Source organism: Atractosteus spatula, chromosome 7, assembly GCF_055471065.1.
Source record: "Atractosteus spatula isolate fAtrSpa1 chromosome 7, fAtrSpa1.hap1, whole genome shotgun sequence".
Taxonomy (NCBI): domain Eukaryota; kingdom Metazoa; phylum Chordata; class Actinopteri; order Semionotiformes; family Lepisosteidae; genus Atractosteus; species Atractosteus spatula.
This window is the reverse complement of record NC_142712.1, coordinates 10093150-10113014: the sequence shown is the minus strand read 5'-3', so window position 1 is coordinate 10113014 and position 19865 is coordinate 10093150. Positions and strand designations below refer to the sequence as shown.

Below are 19865 nucleotides of genomic sequence, written 5' to 3'. Positions count from 1 at the left end.
TGAGATGCCAATAGAAGTAAACACGTAATACTAAAAGACAATGACATTCTTGATGACATACAGACCCATATTTAATCCCAGGATATCACTGAAGATTCGAAAACAAAGGAGATAAAAGGTTTGTAACAAGCATGAGACTTAAACAATACCTTTTAAGTGTCTTACATAAAAAACACACCACAAATTGACGAACAGGAGGAAGTCTACAAAATAATTAAACATTACACAAGCCATTTCCGCTGGAAGACTGTAAAAGGAGGTATTATCATGAGGTGTTTACTGTGTGAACTGAACGACACTCAAAGGGAAAAGGCAGCCTTCCTCTCACAACCGCCTCCTAAACTTGTCACGGGCTCTACACCACCACTGAACTAATGCAGAAGGTGCAGTAAGAGGCAAAAACTACACACTGAACCACGAGAACGTGCTGCAAAGCCCACAACTTACCCTGGTATAAAGCCATCTGCGTGGCAGGTCTATGTCCTCCCAATCGTCACTTGGGTTTTCAGCTTCCTCCCAGCTTGCGATACTGTGCTGGTCATCTCAGGGGCCTCTCCAAAATGTGTCGGTGTGCGAGTGTCCCGCGACAGACTAAAATCCTGTCAGGAGCGCGGTTCTGCATCAGACTATAGGTTGTCGAGACCTTTAACTAGAAATAATAATTGCTTACACTTATAAAGCACTTTACAGGTAATGAGAACTCCCCTCCACCACCACCAACATGATGCAGCAGCAGCCATAGTTCACCAGTACACTCACCACACACCAGCTCTCAGTGGGGAGGAGAACAGAGTGATGAAGCCAGTTCAGAGATGGAGATTATTAGGAGGCCATGACTGGTAATGTCCAGGGGGAAATATGGCCTGGATGCCAGGGTGACATCCCGACTCTTTTCAAGAAACGCCTTGGGGATTTTTAACGACCACAGAGTGTCAGGACTCGGTCTTACATCTCGTCTGTCGGACAGCACCCTTTTCAACTTTCTGATAATGGATGAGGGAACCTTACTACAAGAAGCAGAGCGATTACTTTAACTCTACAAATAGTAAATACGTTACTCAAACGTGAATCGTTCTCTACTATTTAACTATTTCTCTCCACTAAATATAATACAGCAATTGGGTTTTATAGCCGTATTTCAGCTGTGTATAATACATTTTTTTTAAAATAAATACCGTAAATCTTCAAATAATCACCCATGTTTCACTGGGTATCCCTCACATTCCCAGCTCGTGCAGAACTTGAGTATTTATCCAATACCACAGAACTATCAACACATCAGAGAAACAGATGAAGAGAAACAAATACAGGTGACATCTTTTGGAAACTCAAAGAAATAGGTAAGCAGTGAGATTTTTTAACAATCCAGTTCAGCAGTTTGTATTGCTTTTAGGAACCTTAGTAGCTTGTACCTTATTTTCTTCCCCCCCAATAGGAAGTTATCAGAAGTCCACTAAAATATTTTTAAAATAACTTGATAGCTTTATCGTGAAAGCACAGAGCCTAATAAACTGAAATGGAGCTAAGCCAGACACCTTAAAGAAACTAAAGACCCTTGTTAAACAAGATGCCGAATTTTGTACCCGAGTATAAAAAAAACCTTAAAACTAGAAAGGACCTCTTTTCAGCACACAGGTGACCTCAAAATAAAAAAAACTCCTCCCAACAGCATGTTTCCAACTCATTCCTGGTGACCCAGTTCTCCAGGTTGTATAAACCCTCTCTCAGTAGCTGAATGTTAATTGAGTAATTAAGCCCAAGTAAGTAAAAGAGCTCCAATGGAATAAATGGAAACCAGAAAGTCATACACAACTCCAGGAGCAGGACTAGAGAACCCCGATGCATATTAAATCCTATGGGAAAGGAAAGATCAAAACAAGGCTTCTACCCTCTGTTTGTAGGTTCTTTCCCCTACAAACAGCATGTCCTCTTTAAAATCATTCTCAAACATTCACTTGAAAATGAAAGGGTATTTGGGGAAAAAAAACAACAACGAGGCTTTTTTTTTGGGAAAGATTTTAATAGTTATTGAATGTTCTACATCTTACAGTAAATATCATACAATTACAAACTTGGCTTAATTCTGTCACTGAGATCACTAACTGATCTTCAAAAACAAAACAAAAATAAAACAGATTTACACTTCATATTCACAAGTCTGGCGAGGGTGTTTCTGCTTCATAAGACTGAGGTGCTGTCCTTAAAAAAAAAAACACTCTGGAAATACATTTGGAAGACATTGAATTTCCACTTTTTGCTTTACAATTAGTGTTCAAATAATAGTAGAAAAAAGTACAAACTTTTAAGCTGCAGCTGATTTAGAAAATAAAATCTGTTGAATGCAGCAGTTTAACCTTGATTTACCCTTCTCATACCTCAGCTATGAAGGAATCCAAGCACAAACAGATTTTAACTACTTGGGGCCATCACAGAGTGCATGTACTACTGTACATGTGTATACAGACATACACACCCTTTAAAGTCTGTCATGATTTTCATAAGGATTCAAACCTGTGATCATTTAAGCTTACAAAAAACAACAATTTTTTGGATTGATCAAATCCAGACAAAAAATTATGGCTTGCGTATATTACGCCGTGAATCAAAATTATTTCAAACTGGAATTTCTTTTACTTGAGCCAACTTCGCACACTTTTACATTTAAGAGACGTAGACAAATACTGGCTCCATACGTCAGCTGTAGTGTAACTCAGCATTGTTGATTTGAGTCGATGTCACCCCCAAGACAAAAGAAATTTCGTGTCGCTTGGAATGGCTTCAAAGCAGAAGGCTCTTAAAGACAGGGCAAGGAAGAGCTGAACAGCATGGATACAATTTGCAAACTTTATTTCTTACATCTGGATTCATTTAAGACAAATTACTGAAGAATAAAATGGGTAAAACACAGACTTTAGCTAAATTGGTCATTTTTTGTAGTTAGAAGTATGAGTCATAGTGCCATAAAATAAACTGTTGACACCTGTTACAATAAAATAAAATATCCTATTACTAGATTGCCCACTGAACAGAAGTGGGAAGTGATGATTCTTACCACACTGGTTCAAATGCCACCTCTTTTTTATCAATAATTTTACTTTTTTTCCTGAAAATCTCCAGCCAGCATCTTCTAAATACCGTTTGGTACACTCAAACCACCCGAGACGTAAATGTATTTTCACACACTAGTCTCTACGTTAAGGGTTAATCAGGGGTAGTAGGGGGTGCCTGCGAATATCTTGCAGTATTTGAACACCCATGCTTCATACAACACTTGTTTTTGCCCTTTCCTTGAGAAAATAAAGTTTAAGGATTCTTATAAAACAAAACCCCACAGACTTGTGTTCTGAAATGCTCCCTGAAGCTCAAAGAAGCATCTGACTTCAGTTCAACCATAAAGTTCCTCTATTTAAGAATAATAAACATCAATCAATAAAACTTAAATAACACTTATGGTAAAAAGCGCTTAAATTACATATCAGAACTGATTTTTTTTAACCTAGGTTATTTTCTTTCCTTTTCTTAAAGTTTAAAATATCGGAGGCAATACTCATACACACGGTTTAATCTCTTGAAGTTAATTCTCCTCCCTTCTTGAACTCTGCTTCAACATCGAGTCAGGCCGGTACAGCTATTAATATGCATTGTTCAAGTCCTGCATTACATTTTTAGCACAGACATCCAAAAAAAAAATTGTTAATGGTCTCAAAGTAAGATTTTTGATTTGGGGATTATTCCCAAGGTAGTGGAAATATGTCACCAGCTTTATTCCTTATACACTATTTTTTGTAAACTGCTACATATTTTAGGGAAACAGTCAGAACATAAATAAAGTTATCCACAGGCCTATTTTCTATCTGATTTCTATAATCTGGAACGTTTCCATTCATGTAGACAGTGACACCAAGGGACTGGTTTATCTTTTGCTGATAATTTTCCATGGAAAACCTGGAATATGGAACTTTTTTTAAAATTGGTTCATTAAAGCTGCTACATCCTAACACTAAAATAGGATTTCATTGTTACGTCTTAAGAATTGTGTATTTTAAGTTTAAAAAATAGACAGGGGCCAAAGGCAGGGTTGGCGATTTTTTATTTTAAGTTAAATCCAATTTTGTTTTTCACTGCGGAAAACTTTTAATGGTACCATAGTTGTAGTTCTACCTCCAAATATTCAAATATACAGTATATACCACATTCTTGGTATGCTGCAAATGATGCTTTGTGAAAAGTTACATGCCAAACCAAACTTGTTTTCCTGTATATGAAATAAGATATATATTTTAATCTCCACTTTTAAGTAATGTACGTTGTACTGTATGTAAAGTAGAAGTACAGTAATAAACCGAGTTATACAGTATTTAAACAATTACCTGTCAATTATATAACAGAATAACAGAGAAGGGTAATACAAAAATTTAGTATAACTATAACTATGGTACTTTATCAGAAAGATGCTACCTGAAGAGAAAATAAGTCTCTTCTAACCTAACCCTAGCACTGAATTTTATAAACTCTTTAACATACATCTCTTCAGACAGGTACAACCAATTTCCAGACATCATAATAACAGCACTGACACAAAAGACCAATTGAAAGCATTGCCGTAATATATACAGAGTTACACTGATAAATGTCTCGGGTCATGCTGGCCTTAGGCTCTGGTTACAAAATTACTTCTAAAACAACTAAACATCACCGAGTTATGTCAAACGTAATAGAAGTGTAACCAGTTTCAGAAAGGTAGACCAGGAGCAAGCCAAACTCTGTTCAGCTATGCTTAATTCCCATTGAGTATATTAGTCTGCATCATCTGAAACAGTAAGCTTGTTTTCATGACCTATTGACACAAGCTTGTCTTACTCCTTCTGAAACCTTTAAATCCAATGTAAACAGATAAAAAGTAAATATTCAAAATGTTTGCGTAACATTTTTTTAAAACAAACTTTCACATATTTTCCTTGAGAGACTGTACAAAATAGCAAAAATGGTTTAAATCAGTGATGTATTTTTAAAAAGTAAGCAATTCAATGAAGATTTAAATCAGTGATTTAAAATCAGCCAACCCTGGCCAAAGGTTTTGTTGCACTGATTTTGTGTAACGATAAAACTGTACAAGCAATAGGGTGGGAAATGCAAATTGTGAAAAAAACCGAAATGAAAGGTGTCATTAAATGAAAAGCAAAAATCAGGTTTACTAAGGACAGCATTTATGTGGAATCCAAATGCCTATATTACATCAAATTTGCCTGTATTACTATAGACCATTGTAATGGATTCAGATATGTGGTTACTGTATACTTCAAATCTGAGAGCCTCAAGGTTGCACTCAAATGTTCAATATGCAGTAAATAAAAATGAATTAGGGAAAACCTTTCTGTAAGATCAACAATGCACTTCTGCATTACAACGTTCAGAAAGATTTAAAGGTTTTTACTCAGTGGATTGGCAGAACTGTTGAAATGCTAGCATCGCTTTGCTTTTTATTAAAAAAACTCATCAATTTGCAAGCGCCTAATGTCTTTTTACATTTGAATGAGTGTGAGGACATGCAGACAGGCTCCTCCAACACCTTTGTTGATCAAGCCAGCCACCTTTTGGCTCACTGCAAACTCCAAGGTGACGCTCAGGAGGGTCGGATCTGATTGGAGGAGAGGTGTGCCCCTCACTGATGTCACCATGATCCTGCAGGCACCTGGGGCTGGTTGTTCACTGGGTACCGACAACACCCTAGCTATCTTAGCCCAACCCAATGCTAGCAGCATTCAGCCAGTTACTCATTGCCCCTTGGAGGAATGCCAGTCACAGTCAGCTAGTGACCTGTCCCCAGCTCCTTCTTGTGACACCAAAAGCCACAGACATTAACTTAACATGAAGCACCTCAGCTGGAGCCAGCATTAACACTGCTTGTGAAATCCAGGGGGGGGTCCTACCATATTGAAGATGCTTCTCAAAACACAAAATGCAGATGCCTGGATTATTCATAAGAATTCACATTTAATTCACAATTTGGAATGTTTTAACCAATGTAAACAAGAATGCCCAAATAATATAGTGCTGTTTTTTTTATATTTTAAGGATGATATGAACCTTAAGACCTTAAATGGAATGCTTCATGTACAGTCAATAGAAGGCCACAGAATATTAGAACTTTAGGTCAAATTCCAGCGACTAACTCTTTGGAAGCCAGATAGCTATGTCAGTGTTTCAAACATTTACCAATGCATGACCATTTTTGGATTAAGGTATGTTTTCATCAAAGTTTGGGGTTAAATGCACAAATCAAGGTTGCAGTCTACACTGCATCTCACGTAACCATGCTTTGCAAGGACATCATTCTGCATTCTGCATATATAACACATTCAGTTATATTATACATGCAATCATACATGTGAATACATGTTTTTCTTATGGTGTAGTAGCTGTGGGTAATACTTTGCAAAACAAAATGCTTATTTTATTATCAGTGGCTAGCTAATAGAATAAATGATAGTGTTCTATTTGGGTTTATATTATTTCTTTTAATATAGTCCAAAAGGTACCGTATCGAAGATCTGTTTTTGCTTATAACAAAAGCTCTGCTTAAAGAGCCCATATACTGTATATTTGAAGTACCTGTTAATCAGTATAAGCGATTACCTATAGATGTCTGTGCAACATATCTTAATGCACTTGTTTAACAGAATACCTCTGATATGTGGTCACTTTATCACTAAATATACATGTAAAGAATGTGAGGAAGGGTGTGCAAACACCCAGCCTTGTCAATACCAAACAGTCACACAATTACAGTCATCTCTTCCTTCAAATGTAAAAGAAAATAGCGTGATGGGCTACTAATCAAATCCTGGCCAGGTGTGGTCAAGTAAAGCTATAAAACTAATTTCAGATTCAACCAACAAGTCTGATTTTGAAATAAACTTGGGTTTCTGCAGATGCATGATGGAAACATAATACTTGGCAGGGACTACAGTTCTGGTGCAAAATTATAACATTATGCAGTGTGCAATTTTGCACCTCTATTAATGTCACACAAAAGCATTTTTCCTAGCTCACTCTTCCTCTCACCATCTAGTCATTCAAAGATTCCTCTTTATCCTACCCTTATGTGCAAATGTATCCCAATCAATTGCTCAGCTTGGCAGGAAAATCGCCTTCATTTATCTGCTCCTCAGAATAAATGTACCATACACTTGGGCTCACCAAATCCAACGTGAGTCATTGCTGAAAGCAATGGCTTACTCTGGTTGTGCATATACACCCGTTTCTGCAGCTCACAGTAAACACCATGCACTGGCTCAGTTCTCAACCAGTGCACGGCATGCTAGTGAGGGCGTGTGCCAAATGGAATTTGTAGCACAGACCCTGTCTGTTCACCAAAAGCGAGCAAGAGAGCCAGCAAACCAAGATGCGACTTTATGACTTCCACCTCACAAGGGGGAGAACATGTGATGTCTAAAAGAAACACAGACCAAAAAAATTGCAAATGAAAACAAATGCCATTTCATTTCACTCTACATGGAAAATAATCAGATTTTTCCAGAGCCTCTTGCCTTGTTTTAATAATAAGCAGTTAAACTGTCCCAAGAGAACCAGGGAGCATCCTGCCTATGTCTTGCCCTTGGGAATATGAGCAGATGTGACCTGTGTTACTGCAGAAATAGGCCTGTCTATGCCCCTATCGCCCTGCTCCCCCTCCTTGCTCTGTGCCCACCACACCCTGTTTCAACTGTTACTGACATTAACAGCGTCATAGCTAGGCTCAGAACAGACAAGGCCTTATCCCACCGACCGACAGTACGAATGGATGTTTTTAAAATGACCACTGCCAGGCCTGCCTCTTATGCAAATTGCAGCAATGTAAACACTAATTATTGCAAACATTGACTTGTTTTTCAATCTTTATCAGCTCTAGTTTAAAAAAAAAAACTTCTTCCATATAGAAAACTCTAACCAAATAAGCGTAGCATTTTGCATCCCTTAAATTCAACCTCTTTGGCACCTGTGCACATAAGGTTATAAACCTAGGGTCTGAAAGGTGTAGTGGACACAGGGCAGGAATTTATCCTCTATCCCATATCCAAATGGGTCCATGTCTTCACAACTCTAAGCTTCAGCACTAATTCAACCCCCATCCCCCAAAAAACGTTTTGCTCTATTTATTAAAAGCATACATTGCTAACTCTAAATCCCTTTTAATCCTTAACATGTTCCTGAATAATTCCTATTTAGCAATCATTCCACTCTTAGACTGACATGGCTAGAAGTTAAAATCACATTAGTGCCTGTAGTGACAACTCAGTTCAAGTAGGGGCTACTACTTGTCAGCCAACTCCCAGTACAACATGTCCTATGCCATACATACAGACACATGCATATGTGTGTGTATGCAGGTATGTATATATGTATGTGTTTATAGTCCTAAAACTGCTTTCTACATCCTGCAGTACAAGCTAATGAAATTACTGACTTATTTAAGTCATCTACATATTGTATATCTAAGATTATTGTAATATTATTTTCCTATCAAAGGGATAACCACATTTATATCGTAATACAGCTGATATATTAATAAGTCTACCTAATAATTGATACTAACTGGAAGACACCCTTTTGTCAATATTGGAAGATGAAATTTTAAAACCAAATAGGAAGGACAAATCAAAGGAAAAAAAATGAATGCATAAACTGTCAGCCCTTTCTGGGAGCAAACTTGGAAAAAAAGACCCTGTTCTAAAATGTTTTTTGTTTTTTTTTAGAAAATTTGGCAGCGTAAGAAAATGGTGTATACATTCCCATCACTGAACTGGCCTTGTGTTAAATTATAGAATTAGATGGTAATAACAGAAAGAGATGGTTACTGCTACCATCGGTCTGTGTCTGGAGTTAGCATGAAAGTAAAAATGGAAGAAAAAAAAAACCAAGATGCAATTTCTCCTTAAAAAAGCAGCTTTTACAAAAACACTAAAGAATGCATAAAGTGACCCTTGCACTTTTTTTTTTGTTCTTGCAAACAGACTCGGTGCTCTGATGTAGACACTCCAGCACCAATGTAAGACTTGAGTAGTTGCATACAATGTTTGACTCCAGATCTGAAAGACAAAGGGGGAAAGCAATTAAAAGAAACAAATACAGGATTAGAGCCCAAAGCAAATGGGTGTAGAGAACCTCCATCCAGCTCTCCAGACCCATGGATAGAGGCTCACCTGCTGAAGTCACCTAGGCACACAAGGTTATTACATCCTCGACTAGGGTACTTAACCCAGGTTGTAAGAGCGAGCCCAGCTGTGCAAATGGATAGCAGCATTTGCTTGTATTGTGTGATGTCTGACCTTATCCAACAACATAAACTCTTACTTAACTCTTACATACAAGCTTACTTAGTGCTGCAAACCTTGGACCATCATTCATCATCACAGCTGGACCATTTTTGTCTCGTAAAAGGCTAACAAAGACAGGTGTGCATCTGCGGATTATGAGCTACCATGTATTTTCGGAACTCGGAGCGAACGGATTGCGTCGCGAGACCTGAACTGTTTAGACTGAACCAGACAGACCACAGGGACCGAGTCAAGCTGAAGGCTGAAGGATTAACTCACATGAATTGGCCAGCGCGTTTACCAGTGTGGAGGCACGTAGCTGTACCCAGGTGTTCCTTGAGGCCTGTATGTTGGCACGGATACTGGATGTGCTCCGATGGGCGTGTGCTGTGGAGTGGTCAGCAAGGTCCCTGGAGCGCAGAAGAAAGGCAGGTCAGTACACGAGCATAACAGCCCTTACGGCCCTGCTGCTGAAAACCCAACACCGCTAAAAGAAGCATCTAAAAAAATCACACCCTTAGAAAAATGCCCCTTTTAATCCGCCATGTGAAACCCCAAAACTTTTGCAGGCTCAAAGTAAAACTTGCAATTTAAAAGCATGCTTTCAATATATGTGAGCGATGGCCAGCAACCATGTCACCCTGCAACTCACAACTGGTAACCCACTGAAGCTAAGCAGGTGTGAGTCTGGTCTGTACCTGGATGGGAGACCTCCTGGGAAAAACTAAGGTTGCTGCTGAAGAGGTGTTAGTGGGGCCAGTAGGCGGCGCTCACCCTGCAGTCTGTGTGGGTCCTGATGCCCCAGTATAGCCATGGGGACACTATACCGTAGAAAGGCACCGTCCTTCGGATGACAAGTAAATAAAACCGAGGTCCTGACTCTGTGGTCATTAAGAGATCCCAGGGAGTTCTCGAAAACAATAGGGGTGTAACCCCGGCATCCTGGCCAAATTTCCCATTTGCCCTTACCAATCTTGGCCTCATAATAATCCCCATCATCACTCTGCTCTCCTCCCCACTGATAGCTGATGTGTGGGGAGCGTTCTGGTGCACTATGGCTGCCGTCGCGTCATCCAGGTGGGGCTGCACACCGGTGGTGGTGGAGGGGAGTCCCCATTACCTGTAAAGCGCTTTGAGTGGACTGTCCAGAAAGTGTAAGCTATTATTATTATTATTATTATGTGCAGCACTTAAAATCCGCTTTTTTTGAAGTTGAGGACAGGTTTGACAAAGCACATGCATGGGAATGGAGAAGTTTATCTACGGCCCTTCAGCGGCCTCTCAGACAGCAGGGGCTCACCTGCAGACATCGCCATGGTGGTCCCTGCCACCATGCCCATGGTCACGCCATTGGCCCGGGGCGCCGGCACAGGGGCTGGGTAGATGGCAGAGGGAATACTGTTGGGCTGCACCACCGTGGTGTGGTGGATGACGTGAGGCTGGGCTGCATATACAGGCTGTGTGTAATACGCACCCTGAGAGAGCCAGAGAGAGGAGACAGTGTCAGTGACACACGGGGGGGAGACCGGGAGAGAGCTTGGGGAAAACGCAGGGAGGGAAAGTGAGAAAATGAAAAGGAACAAGAGTGTGTAGGGGGGGGGAACAGGGGGGAAAGACAGGCTACAATAAAGTGGGCAAAACCCACAAGCACAAAGTCATTTGCTCCAAAAGAAAACAGTCTCTCTCTCCCTCTCTCCGTCCCGGTTAACAGCAAAAAATGATCTACAGCACGAAACAGATGGGTCACGTCGACTATCTTAATAACAAAGAACTTTTACATGAAAAGAAAGACATCGCCACGTTGCAAAGATGGTCAACTGACCTTGCGCGAAATGGATATCCTAACATTAGGTTTCTACCACAGGCGTTTCTTTAATTCACTGTTTTTTATTGAGCAAGCTGATGGACTAGGGGAGTACAGATGACACATACCTGAGCATAGAGATTCTGCTGTGGATAGGCACTTCTTATGGGGTACATGGCTGTCTGGTAGGGGTTTGGAGATGGGGAGTAGGGTGGTGGGGCCCCATTAGTCTGGGTTGGGGGGACCTTGTAGGGGGTTCCCGCAGTGTATCCTGAGAAGAAGACAAAGAAAAATACAATTTCAAGCTGGACGCAGCACAAGCCACAAACCCTCTTTCAACATGGGTAACGCTGAACTGCCTGCATGAAACCCCATCTCCCCCACAGCCTTGCACAACAATGCCGGCAGTGTCCGATTTAGTTTAATCGGCATGAGTTGCCTTGAATTACCGTGACATTTAAGACAGAGGAAACTCAATACTACCGAAAGCATAGTAACACGTCTGTATTAAAACAAAAAACTGTAGCTATGCAAGCAAAGGTCAACAAATAAATACTTTAGAACGAGCACTGTAAGGTCTTTTTAATCTCTTGGAAGTTTAAGCAGAATACACTGCCAGGGAGGTCTAAGCCTTTGTTAGTACACTCTACTAATGCTGGTGAACACCTGCTTATTCATTGATGGCAAAATCAATATTTTATCACCTGGTTACTGGAAATGTCCCTGGAAGTTACGATTACAATATATTTATCTTCACTCTCCATTTCGTTTAAGAATTGCGTAAGGATAAACAAAAATCTCATATCAAATGTAACTGGTATATTTCGGTTTAAACAACAATGGAGTACTTTGTGCGCACATCCTTTCACAGCGTTCCTTCAAACATGCCTCAATACTTCCCTCTTGTGGTAGAATACGGTCAGTACAAAATCTTTTTTTACGCGTCATACTGGCTGGAAAGCCATCATTTTCCAAGAATGCCTAACATCAATACAGCTGCAGAAACCTCTTTTCAGTGCTTCTTTCAGCCATGTCTGAACTGAACATATAGGAAACAGAAGGCTGCAGCTGACGAGCTGTAAAAATTTTAATCTCACAGAGTTCCAGAAGGACTGTCCCTTTTTGTGAAAGTTTGGTCTTATCTGCTGTGTTGATCAAATGTGTGAGGGGGACATACTGAAAATTTGAGATCCAACTACTTCAGAGGCAATAAAACGCACTGTGTGGAACAGAACTGCCATGTTTTACTCCCAAATGTGCTTTTCTGTTTCTATTTGGCTTCAGAGAAAGTTTGGGAAAGCCGGGAAAAGGAGGTTACAAACCTCTTTGAAAACTGTTTAAAGTAAAAAAAAAATTCTAAAAAGTTGTTTGCAGAGCAAAACTAATAAACAACCCCCCCCCAAGAAAAGGCCTTGAAACATATCTGTCGATTCTGGAAGAAAAACCTAGTAAATGTGAGATATCCATCGTTCCCATTTTGTTTAAGCCTTCGCTATTCTTTCAGATATCAAACAAACAGCCTCAGAAGCAAAAATAACTAGTCTTGCAAACAGCACCGTGTTTCAAGCCAAGCAGATCAAATGTTGAAAACAAGCCTCAGTGACGAGGCTTCATTAAGAAAGCGAAAAGCAGTCAAGCCCGGCTGGGGTAATCTTTCTGCATTAGGGCCTTGTTTCCGCGTCTCCATTTTAAAAAAAATAACTGCGTCAGCACTGATCTCCACTTCACACCTCGGCACCTCAGACTGACAGCAGGGGCTGCAAGAGGCTCCCATGAAGTCCAGAAACCCTGCAAGGTATTTCCAGAAAGCCTCGCTCGTCCCAGATACTCATCCTAGGCCTTCAAACAAACTCTTACAGTGACTGATGCTCAGAAAGTGACGCACTCATCTGTTCGCTTTGTTGTGAACCACTGGTGATCATGCCAGTGTCCTCAGAGATGAAGGAGGAGGAAGTATTTATTGACCAGGAGGCCATTTTCTCAGATTCTTAGCATTATTTTTTTATTGAATAATACTTGGATCGAAACAAAGAGCTGCTAGTGTTATAGTATCGAGCCTAGTATTACAACGTAGCTGCAGAACTCCTTTTTGGACATTTTTAGGTGCCTCAGCTGAATTTACTACTCAGATGTGGTGGAAGAAAGCTCAGCTTGAGATTTCCAGTGTGCTGTGAGCTGGTGAGATACAGTTAAAGCAGAACTTCTCTGGCTATGAGTCTTAATAACACCTTTTCTTTTTTTGGTCACATTCATTGGGACTCTGCACATTTCTACTTGGGGTTAGGGGACAGTTAAGCAACTATGGCACATTAGCATTCCTCTTATTAAAATACCGTGCTTACAGAATAAAAGGAAAAAGGTTCATTATTCACTTAGTCTAGACATCTCTGGAAAGCAAACGGTAAAGAATTGTAATAAATACAGACATTAAAATGACTGAGGGGACAGCATGTTAGTTCAATAAAAATACTAACACACAAAACAAGAATTTGTTAAAAATAACATCTGTGACTTAAGTGCACAGATGAACTATTTTGCTGATGTGGATAAGAAACTGTTTTCAAATAATACTTGGTATTTAATAGTATTCTGTACTGCTTATATAAGTTATTTTCACCTTGATTTAAGATACTAACAGACAGGAAGTCCTGGACAGTATTGGTTGCTTTAAGAAAGGACTTATTTCACTGAACTATCAAGATGTGAAAGGCAATTCGTTTCAAAGTACTTACAGAATAAGAGTCAAACACTGAAGGCCTGGAGAAAAGTACAATGTTATGTGTCTTCATAGTATTTTATGGCAGATGAACTCACTTCAAAAGGTGCACAATTCACAGAACCAATTAGAGAAAAGTGACCATGTCAAAATTGTAATTTATAAAAAAAAATAAAAAACAATTTGTAATTATAGACCACTTAGCATAATTGCCTTACACGACTAAGCAAGACTGATCTTGGCAAATAAATATGAATTGGGAAAAATGCATTCCACATACAAACGCAATTAGTCCGAAAAATATAGAAAGGGAACAGGGATATTAGAACTATCTGAATAGAAATATCTGAAGTGTGAAGATTTTGTAATTTTTTCAATCTTTCCAAGGCAAATTTGTATATCTCCCTGGCTGATATTGAACTTCAATCTAAAACTAACGCCATCTTCCATATGTAATAACTGGAAACGTGGTTCCTGAACAAAAAGCAAGGAAATGCAGATATCGCCATTCCTAACAGCTGCATGTCAGGGTAAAGCAGAAAATGGCTATAAATATAGTTATGAAACTTTTTATAATCTTAAATTTTAGATTGTTGTCAGGAACATTAGCATTCTTGCAAATCATAAGAACTATGGGAATAATTTTAAATTTTAAAAGGCAAAGAATACAGACCACAGAACAGAATGAGAGAGCAATAGTAATTTTCATGAAGAGTGATGTACAGTTTTTAAATCAATATCCCAACCTATAACTCATTGGGTTACTATTACTCATGATTTTTTTTAAGTTTGAGGTGCACAAGGCAACAGCTATTCATCTCATTTTTGATACATAACTGCAAGCAGAAAGACTGGAATGATAAATCACTGCAGCCTTGAGCCCCCTGCTATCCAAAAGTGCAAGCATTACCACTAATTAAATCCATGAAACCCAGGCTTACGTTTTACTATAACGCAACATGTTTACAAAAACAGCAATCAATCATAAAACACATTATGCGCGCTTGAAATGTGACCTGGGAAATGTTATCATCCTGAATTATTTTTAAATTTGAAATGAGATTTTCAGTTAACCTCAAAAGTATGGGGAGCCCATTTCATCATCAGTGTCAACCAACAGTCTGATACAGCATATGGCCAGAAATGTGACATCTGGCAGACATGTAAAAACTATTCAAGGAAATATTGTGGACCATAAGCGCCGGCCAAAAATGTAGTTATCAGAATAGAGTTTTACAAATTATCACTGAGTGAATGAATGTCAAGTACAAGAGAGGGAGGTTTATCTTGTAACTATATATTCTTACACAGAGACGCACGATGTACACATATACACATTCACACAGGTTTAGAGCTTGGAAGCAATAAATAATGTCCAGAGGATTGAGAATTCAGAGGGATCTAGCTTAAAAACACTGCTGTCTAAAACGTAAAATGAGTGCCGAGTGTCATTCAAAACAGTTCATGGACTTCAACAATTCTAATTTTTGCACTTAGATTTCAACCACTTTTTGAACCTGTGATCCCCAAACCTGGTGACTGGGTCCAAGGAGTACATTCATTCACAATTATTTGTATTTGTGACGTGGAGTGGATTTTTCATCCTGGGAAGGTTTAAGTAGTCACAGGAGTTTTGTATGTAGGAAAGAACTACATTTTCCGTACCCCTCCACACGCTCTGTTCATTTGTTTCTTGTCTCCAAGATTAGAACCTCTAAGTATATATACATACACATTTATAATTTACAGTCACACACACACACACACACACGTACACAAAGCCAAGATTACCGAGCTTTCCTCTGGTGTAAAATCTGCAACATTACTAAGTGGCAAAAATATGACCACAAATAAGCAACCCAATGACAATTTAAAGCCTAGATTTATCAAGGACCTTTCATCAAAGTGCACTTTTCTCGTTGTTTTAGGTAAGGGGGGGAAAGCATCAAGTAAACTGCAAGCAAGAAACTCAAAGCTCACGCCTCCTTCCCCTTTAAAATAATAAAAAAAACTAGATGTCATTTTTAATTGTAGTTTCGAAGATACACACTTGAGTTCAAAATCCTTGATAAAGCCAGCTCACAGGGGCTAATTAGGAGGTTTGGATCCATGGAGTTAAGAAGGGGTGGGGGAACAAAATGCAAACTTTGCACTGGAGTGAAAGCCAAGCAAGTCCCCAGCCTACAATGCCCTGCTGTGCTTGGAACTTTAGCAATGGGGTTAAAATTCCGTATAAAAGGAGAATATTTACTGAATGCAGCAGAAGAGGCTTGGTAAGTTCTGTTCTCAGTCCCCGGGTCCACTGCGAGGTCATAGGAACCCTCAGTGGTACTGGAGCTTGAGGTCTGGGGCCAGCCCTGCTTCACCACCAGCACTGCTTAAGCAGAGACAACAGAAGAAGGGTGTTACACACAGCAAACACTCCCCCCATTTCCCGCAGGCCTGTCCGCCACGCTGCGCCTACCGCTATGGGCTCTGGGCTGTTTTTGTTGTTGGTGGTGGTGTGTGTTGTTGTTGTTGTTGTTGTTGTTCGGAAGGGGCAGGGAGAAAAGGCAGTTAAAGACTAAGCGTGTGAAAAAACGAGACCACTCAAGTCTGGGGGGACAACGAGCCGCAGCCCAGACAAAAAAAAATAGCATAAAGATCTCATTTTTTCTGCATGGGAGGAAAGAGCCCTTGAAGATATGGCTGACCTTCAATCTGACACATACCCCCCTGCTAAGGCAATCTGCAGATAACCTATAGAGATAAAGCCACAGGGGAACAAAGGGTAACCCCTACACCTGCAGGAGGAGCTAAAGGTGGCTGCTAGCCCCCTCTGTACCGCAGACCCGACGAGATCGGTCATGGCGCACACCCCCTCTGCCCACTCAGTGACCGATACGGATTCCACGCAGAAGGATGATGCTCACGCCGGGCACGGGCTCGGCTCGCACACAGTCCCAGTCTCGGGTACATTCCCGACAGCGCAAAACAAGCTGAGCACAGCGGGAACAATGCACACCGCAGCGGCAGTCATTGTTGCTGGTGACAGCTTCGCAGTGTCCCTCGTTCGGTTAAGTGTTTTACAGAAGAACAAAAAAAAAAGCTTTGTTTAAACAAAATCTGTCAGTATTTATAGGAAATACCTCCCTCCTTATGTTTACATGTAGAGCACATATTGTAAAAGACACCAGAAAATAAAGGCTAAAAGCGTGAGTATAAATATGCTGCATTAGGCTCATCTCGCGATACACGTTTCAGGTCAGATTTAAGGATCAATAAAGACATCTATAAAGAATTTCAGATTCAATTGAAAGGGGCCTCAGAAAAACCAAGCAGTATTTGTTATCATAAAGAGTTCATCTGCAGCCGCATTAAGTGAATAGTTGTTAAATGTCTGTACAGCCACCAGAGGGCGCCTGGAGTGCATTCCTACTACACCTGCCCACAGAGGCAATGTGCCTGTTGTCTTCATATGAGGCTCCAGGGGTTTAAACCCTACTCTCTCAAAAGCAAGCACAGCACACGGCATTTAGTACAAGCGCCTAAGTAAAACACACACCTTTGTACTTCTCTAATTCTGAGAACCTTGCAATGACGGGCGTCCTATTTTTAACACTGTTCTATGCTGTACTTGCAAAAAAACTGGCATATGGTGAAAACGGAGCCAAAACAAACAGTTCAGTCATATTAAGATTTTTAAGAAGACACCATGTGTAACATAAAAAAACATTTTACGAGGACATCCCTATTCCCTATTCGTAATGCCCATTTCTCAGGAGACGGTCTTTGTGAGGATGTTTTCTCTAATTTGGTCCTCAGAGTCACACTTAAATGTACGCATTTTGGAATCCCTACAACCAACACAACTCTTTCTCACACACCCTGGGATATTACAGCATACCCAACTATGCTGAAGTCTCTGAAGGAGGACCTTTATTAATTATTTATTATTTTCTATGCTAGGAAGAGCATCATACAGAACCTACTGTATATGCTTTGGGGTCACTATTGTGCACAGCACAGAAGCACATAAAAAATTCATTTCCAACCTGAACTAACAACTTCACACAAAGCATACAGTAATGAGATCTACACTCTGAAACAATAGTAGCTTAGCGAAAATAAAATCCTTTGAAATTGAGTGTTTTAGATAATCATACTGGACTCCCATGATGCACACAAATAATCAATGTGCCTTCTTCTGAGCAAGAATAAATTATGCATAAAAGGCAATTCTGAATCAAGGACAGAATCTTAAACAGCAGCAGTATTCTAATCTTCAAATTCATAAATGAAATACTTTCCTGAAAGGATTTTTCATTTTCTTAAAAATGCAAAATAGGTCTGCTTGGTTCAATGAGCATTAAACAATTGTGAACCAAGGTGTTGATCCTCAGCTGATACAAGTCACTTCCTCTTCAATGATTATGATTAGCTTACAACAACCTGATGTGGATCTACTTTAATTAAAACCAACAAACACTGTCCAACACAGATAAAACAAGGGCAATACCCTCTCAAAATGAATATTCTGCAAATTCATGCAATTTCAAAAAAGGCAGAGGCAGATGGGAGAAATTAAATTAATGATAATGCCACTGGTCTTTTGTGCTTAAAACCTTCATCTTGAGAGGTACATTACTAAATGTAGATGTGCCAGTGCAACATTTTCTTCCTGCTGTGTCCACATTAACATTATTAGGGACAAACAGTACTGATAAACCAGACTCAAGTCTGTCCAAACTTAAGAGATCCTGAAAGCAAACACTTTCCTGGTGCAGCTGCATCTAGGTAATTGGAGGTAACTAACAGCAATATGAAATGAAGTCAAATTACTTTGCTTTAGTGAGTTACGCAGAGCACAATTGGCAATTTCAAACTCAGTAAATCGAATCAGTCGATGAAATGTTTTTATTTCTCTCAGGCATTTATTGCAGGTTGTGTGCTCTTCGGGTGAGGGAAATCTGAAAATCCTTCATCTCTGTTGATCACAAACTAATATCTTGCCAGGCTTAATACAAGAATGACTTTGAATAAAGGGTAGTGTAGATGTCACATAAGGGAAGAAAAGGATAGAACCGATCATTTTATCCTTCTCCATAAAGGAGGTATCCACCACATTTTAAGATGACCATAATTTCTGAGAATATAAGCTTTTGGACAAGAGTATGTTCACCACTATGAATTAACACACAACAATCAGCTACATGCAGACTGCCTCCTCGTTCAGGTCATTGCTGTGAACAGTAATCCGGTTTTGTGTCTGCACTACATGGTGCACTTCTCACCGAAGTTTTCAATATATTGGCTCGGAAATCCATCTTCTGAAAGGTCAGAAAAAAGGATGAGTCCATATGGTCCCATTGAACTTATCTGGTTCTATTTTTCTATAGTCTCACCAACAGAACTGGTTGAACTGGGAACAAATGCCACTAAGCATTAATTCCACTTGAAACTTCCACCCCTCCTACCCAGAGTAATTCGGAGCAGTTAACTTGCATGTCCCTGGGAGATGAAAGAAACCACGGTGCCCAGCAAAAGGCCAGACAAACTTGGGGAGAACATGCAAATTCTGTTCAGACAGGAGATCCAGACCGGAGTGGAACTCGGAGACTTTGAGCTGTGAGGCAGCCATGCCACTGTTCTGGCGTACACAGTACTTGTTTAAAGAAGAAATCCAGCTCTGTGCTGGCTGCGATCGAACCCACGGATTTCGTATTAATAACAAGAATTATAATAATGGCTTACACTTATATAGCACTTTTCTGGACACTCCATTCAAAGCGCTTTACAGGTAATGGGGACTCCCCTCCACCACCACCAGTGTGCAGCATGATGATGTGATGGCAGCCATAGTGCACCAGGACACTCACCACACATCAGCTATCAGTGGGGAGGAGAACAGAGTGATGAAGCCAGTTTATAGATGAGGATTATTAGGAGGCCATGATTAGTAAGGGCCAATGGGAAATTTGGTCAGGATGCCAGGGTTACACCCCTACTCTTTTCGAGAAACGCCCTGGGACTTATTAATGACCACAGA

The 19865-nt window shown here is 40.0% G+C and overlaps 1 protein-coding gene across 5 annotated transcripts in view; it reads right to left on the bottom strand.

Annotated features, from left to right (window-relative positions):
• Positions 1-1999: 1999 nt before the first annotated feature.
• The window catches only part of fam168a (family with sequence similarity 168 member A), a 67762-nt gene continuing 49896 nt past the window's right edge, over positions 2000-19865 (bottom strand). For 2 of the 5 annotated variants that reach the window (XM_088920242.1, XM_088920240.1), the window contains 5 exons: positions 16089-16211; positions 11250-11392; positions 10618-10792; positions 9597-9727; positions 2000-9089 (listed from right to left, as the gene is read on the bottom strand). In XM_088920242.1, coding sequence (XP_088776368.1) covers positions 9615-9727; positions 10618-10792; positions 11250-11392; positions 16089-16211 — 554 coding nt within the window. In that variant the 3' untranslated portion in view covers positions 2000-9089; positions 9597-9614. Of the gene's footprint in view, positions 9090-9596; positions 9728-10617; positions 10793-11249; positions 11393-16088; positions 16215-19865 lie in introns of all 5 variants that reach the window. The other 3 variants (XM_088920241.1, XM_088920244.1, XM_088920243.1) reach the window with 2 other exon arrangements.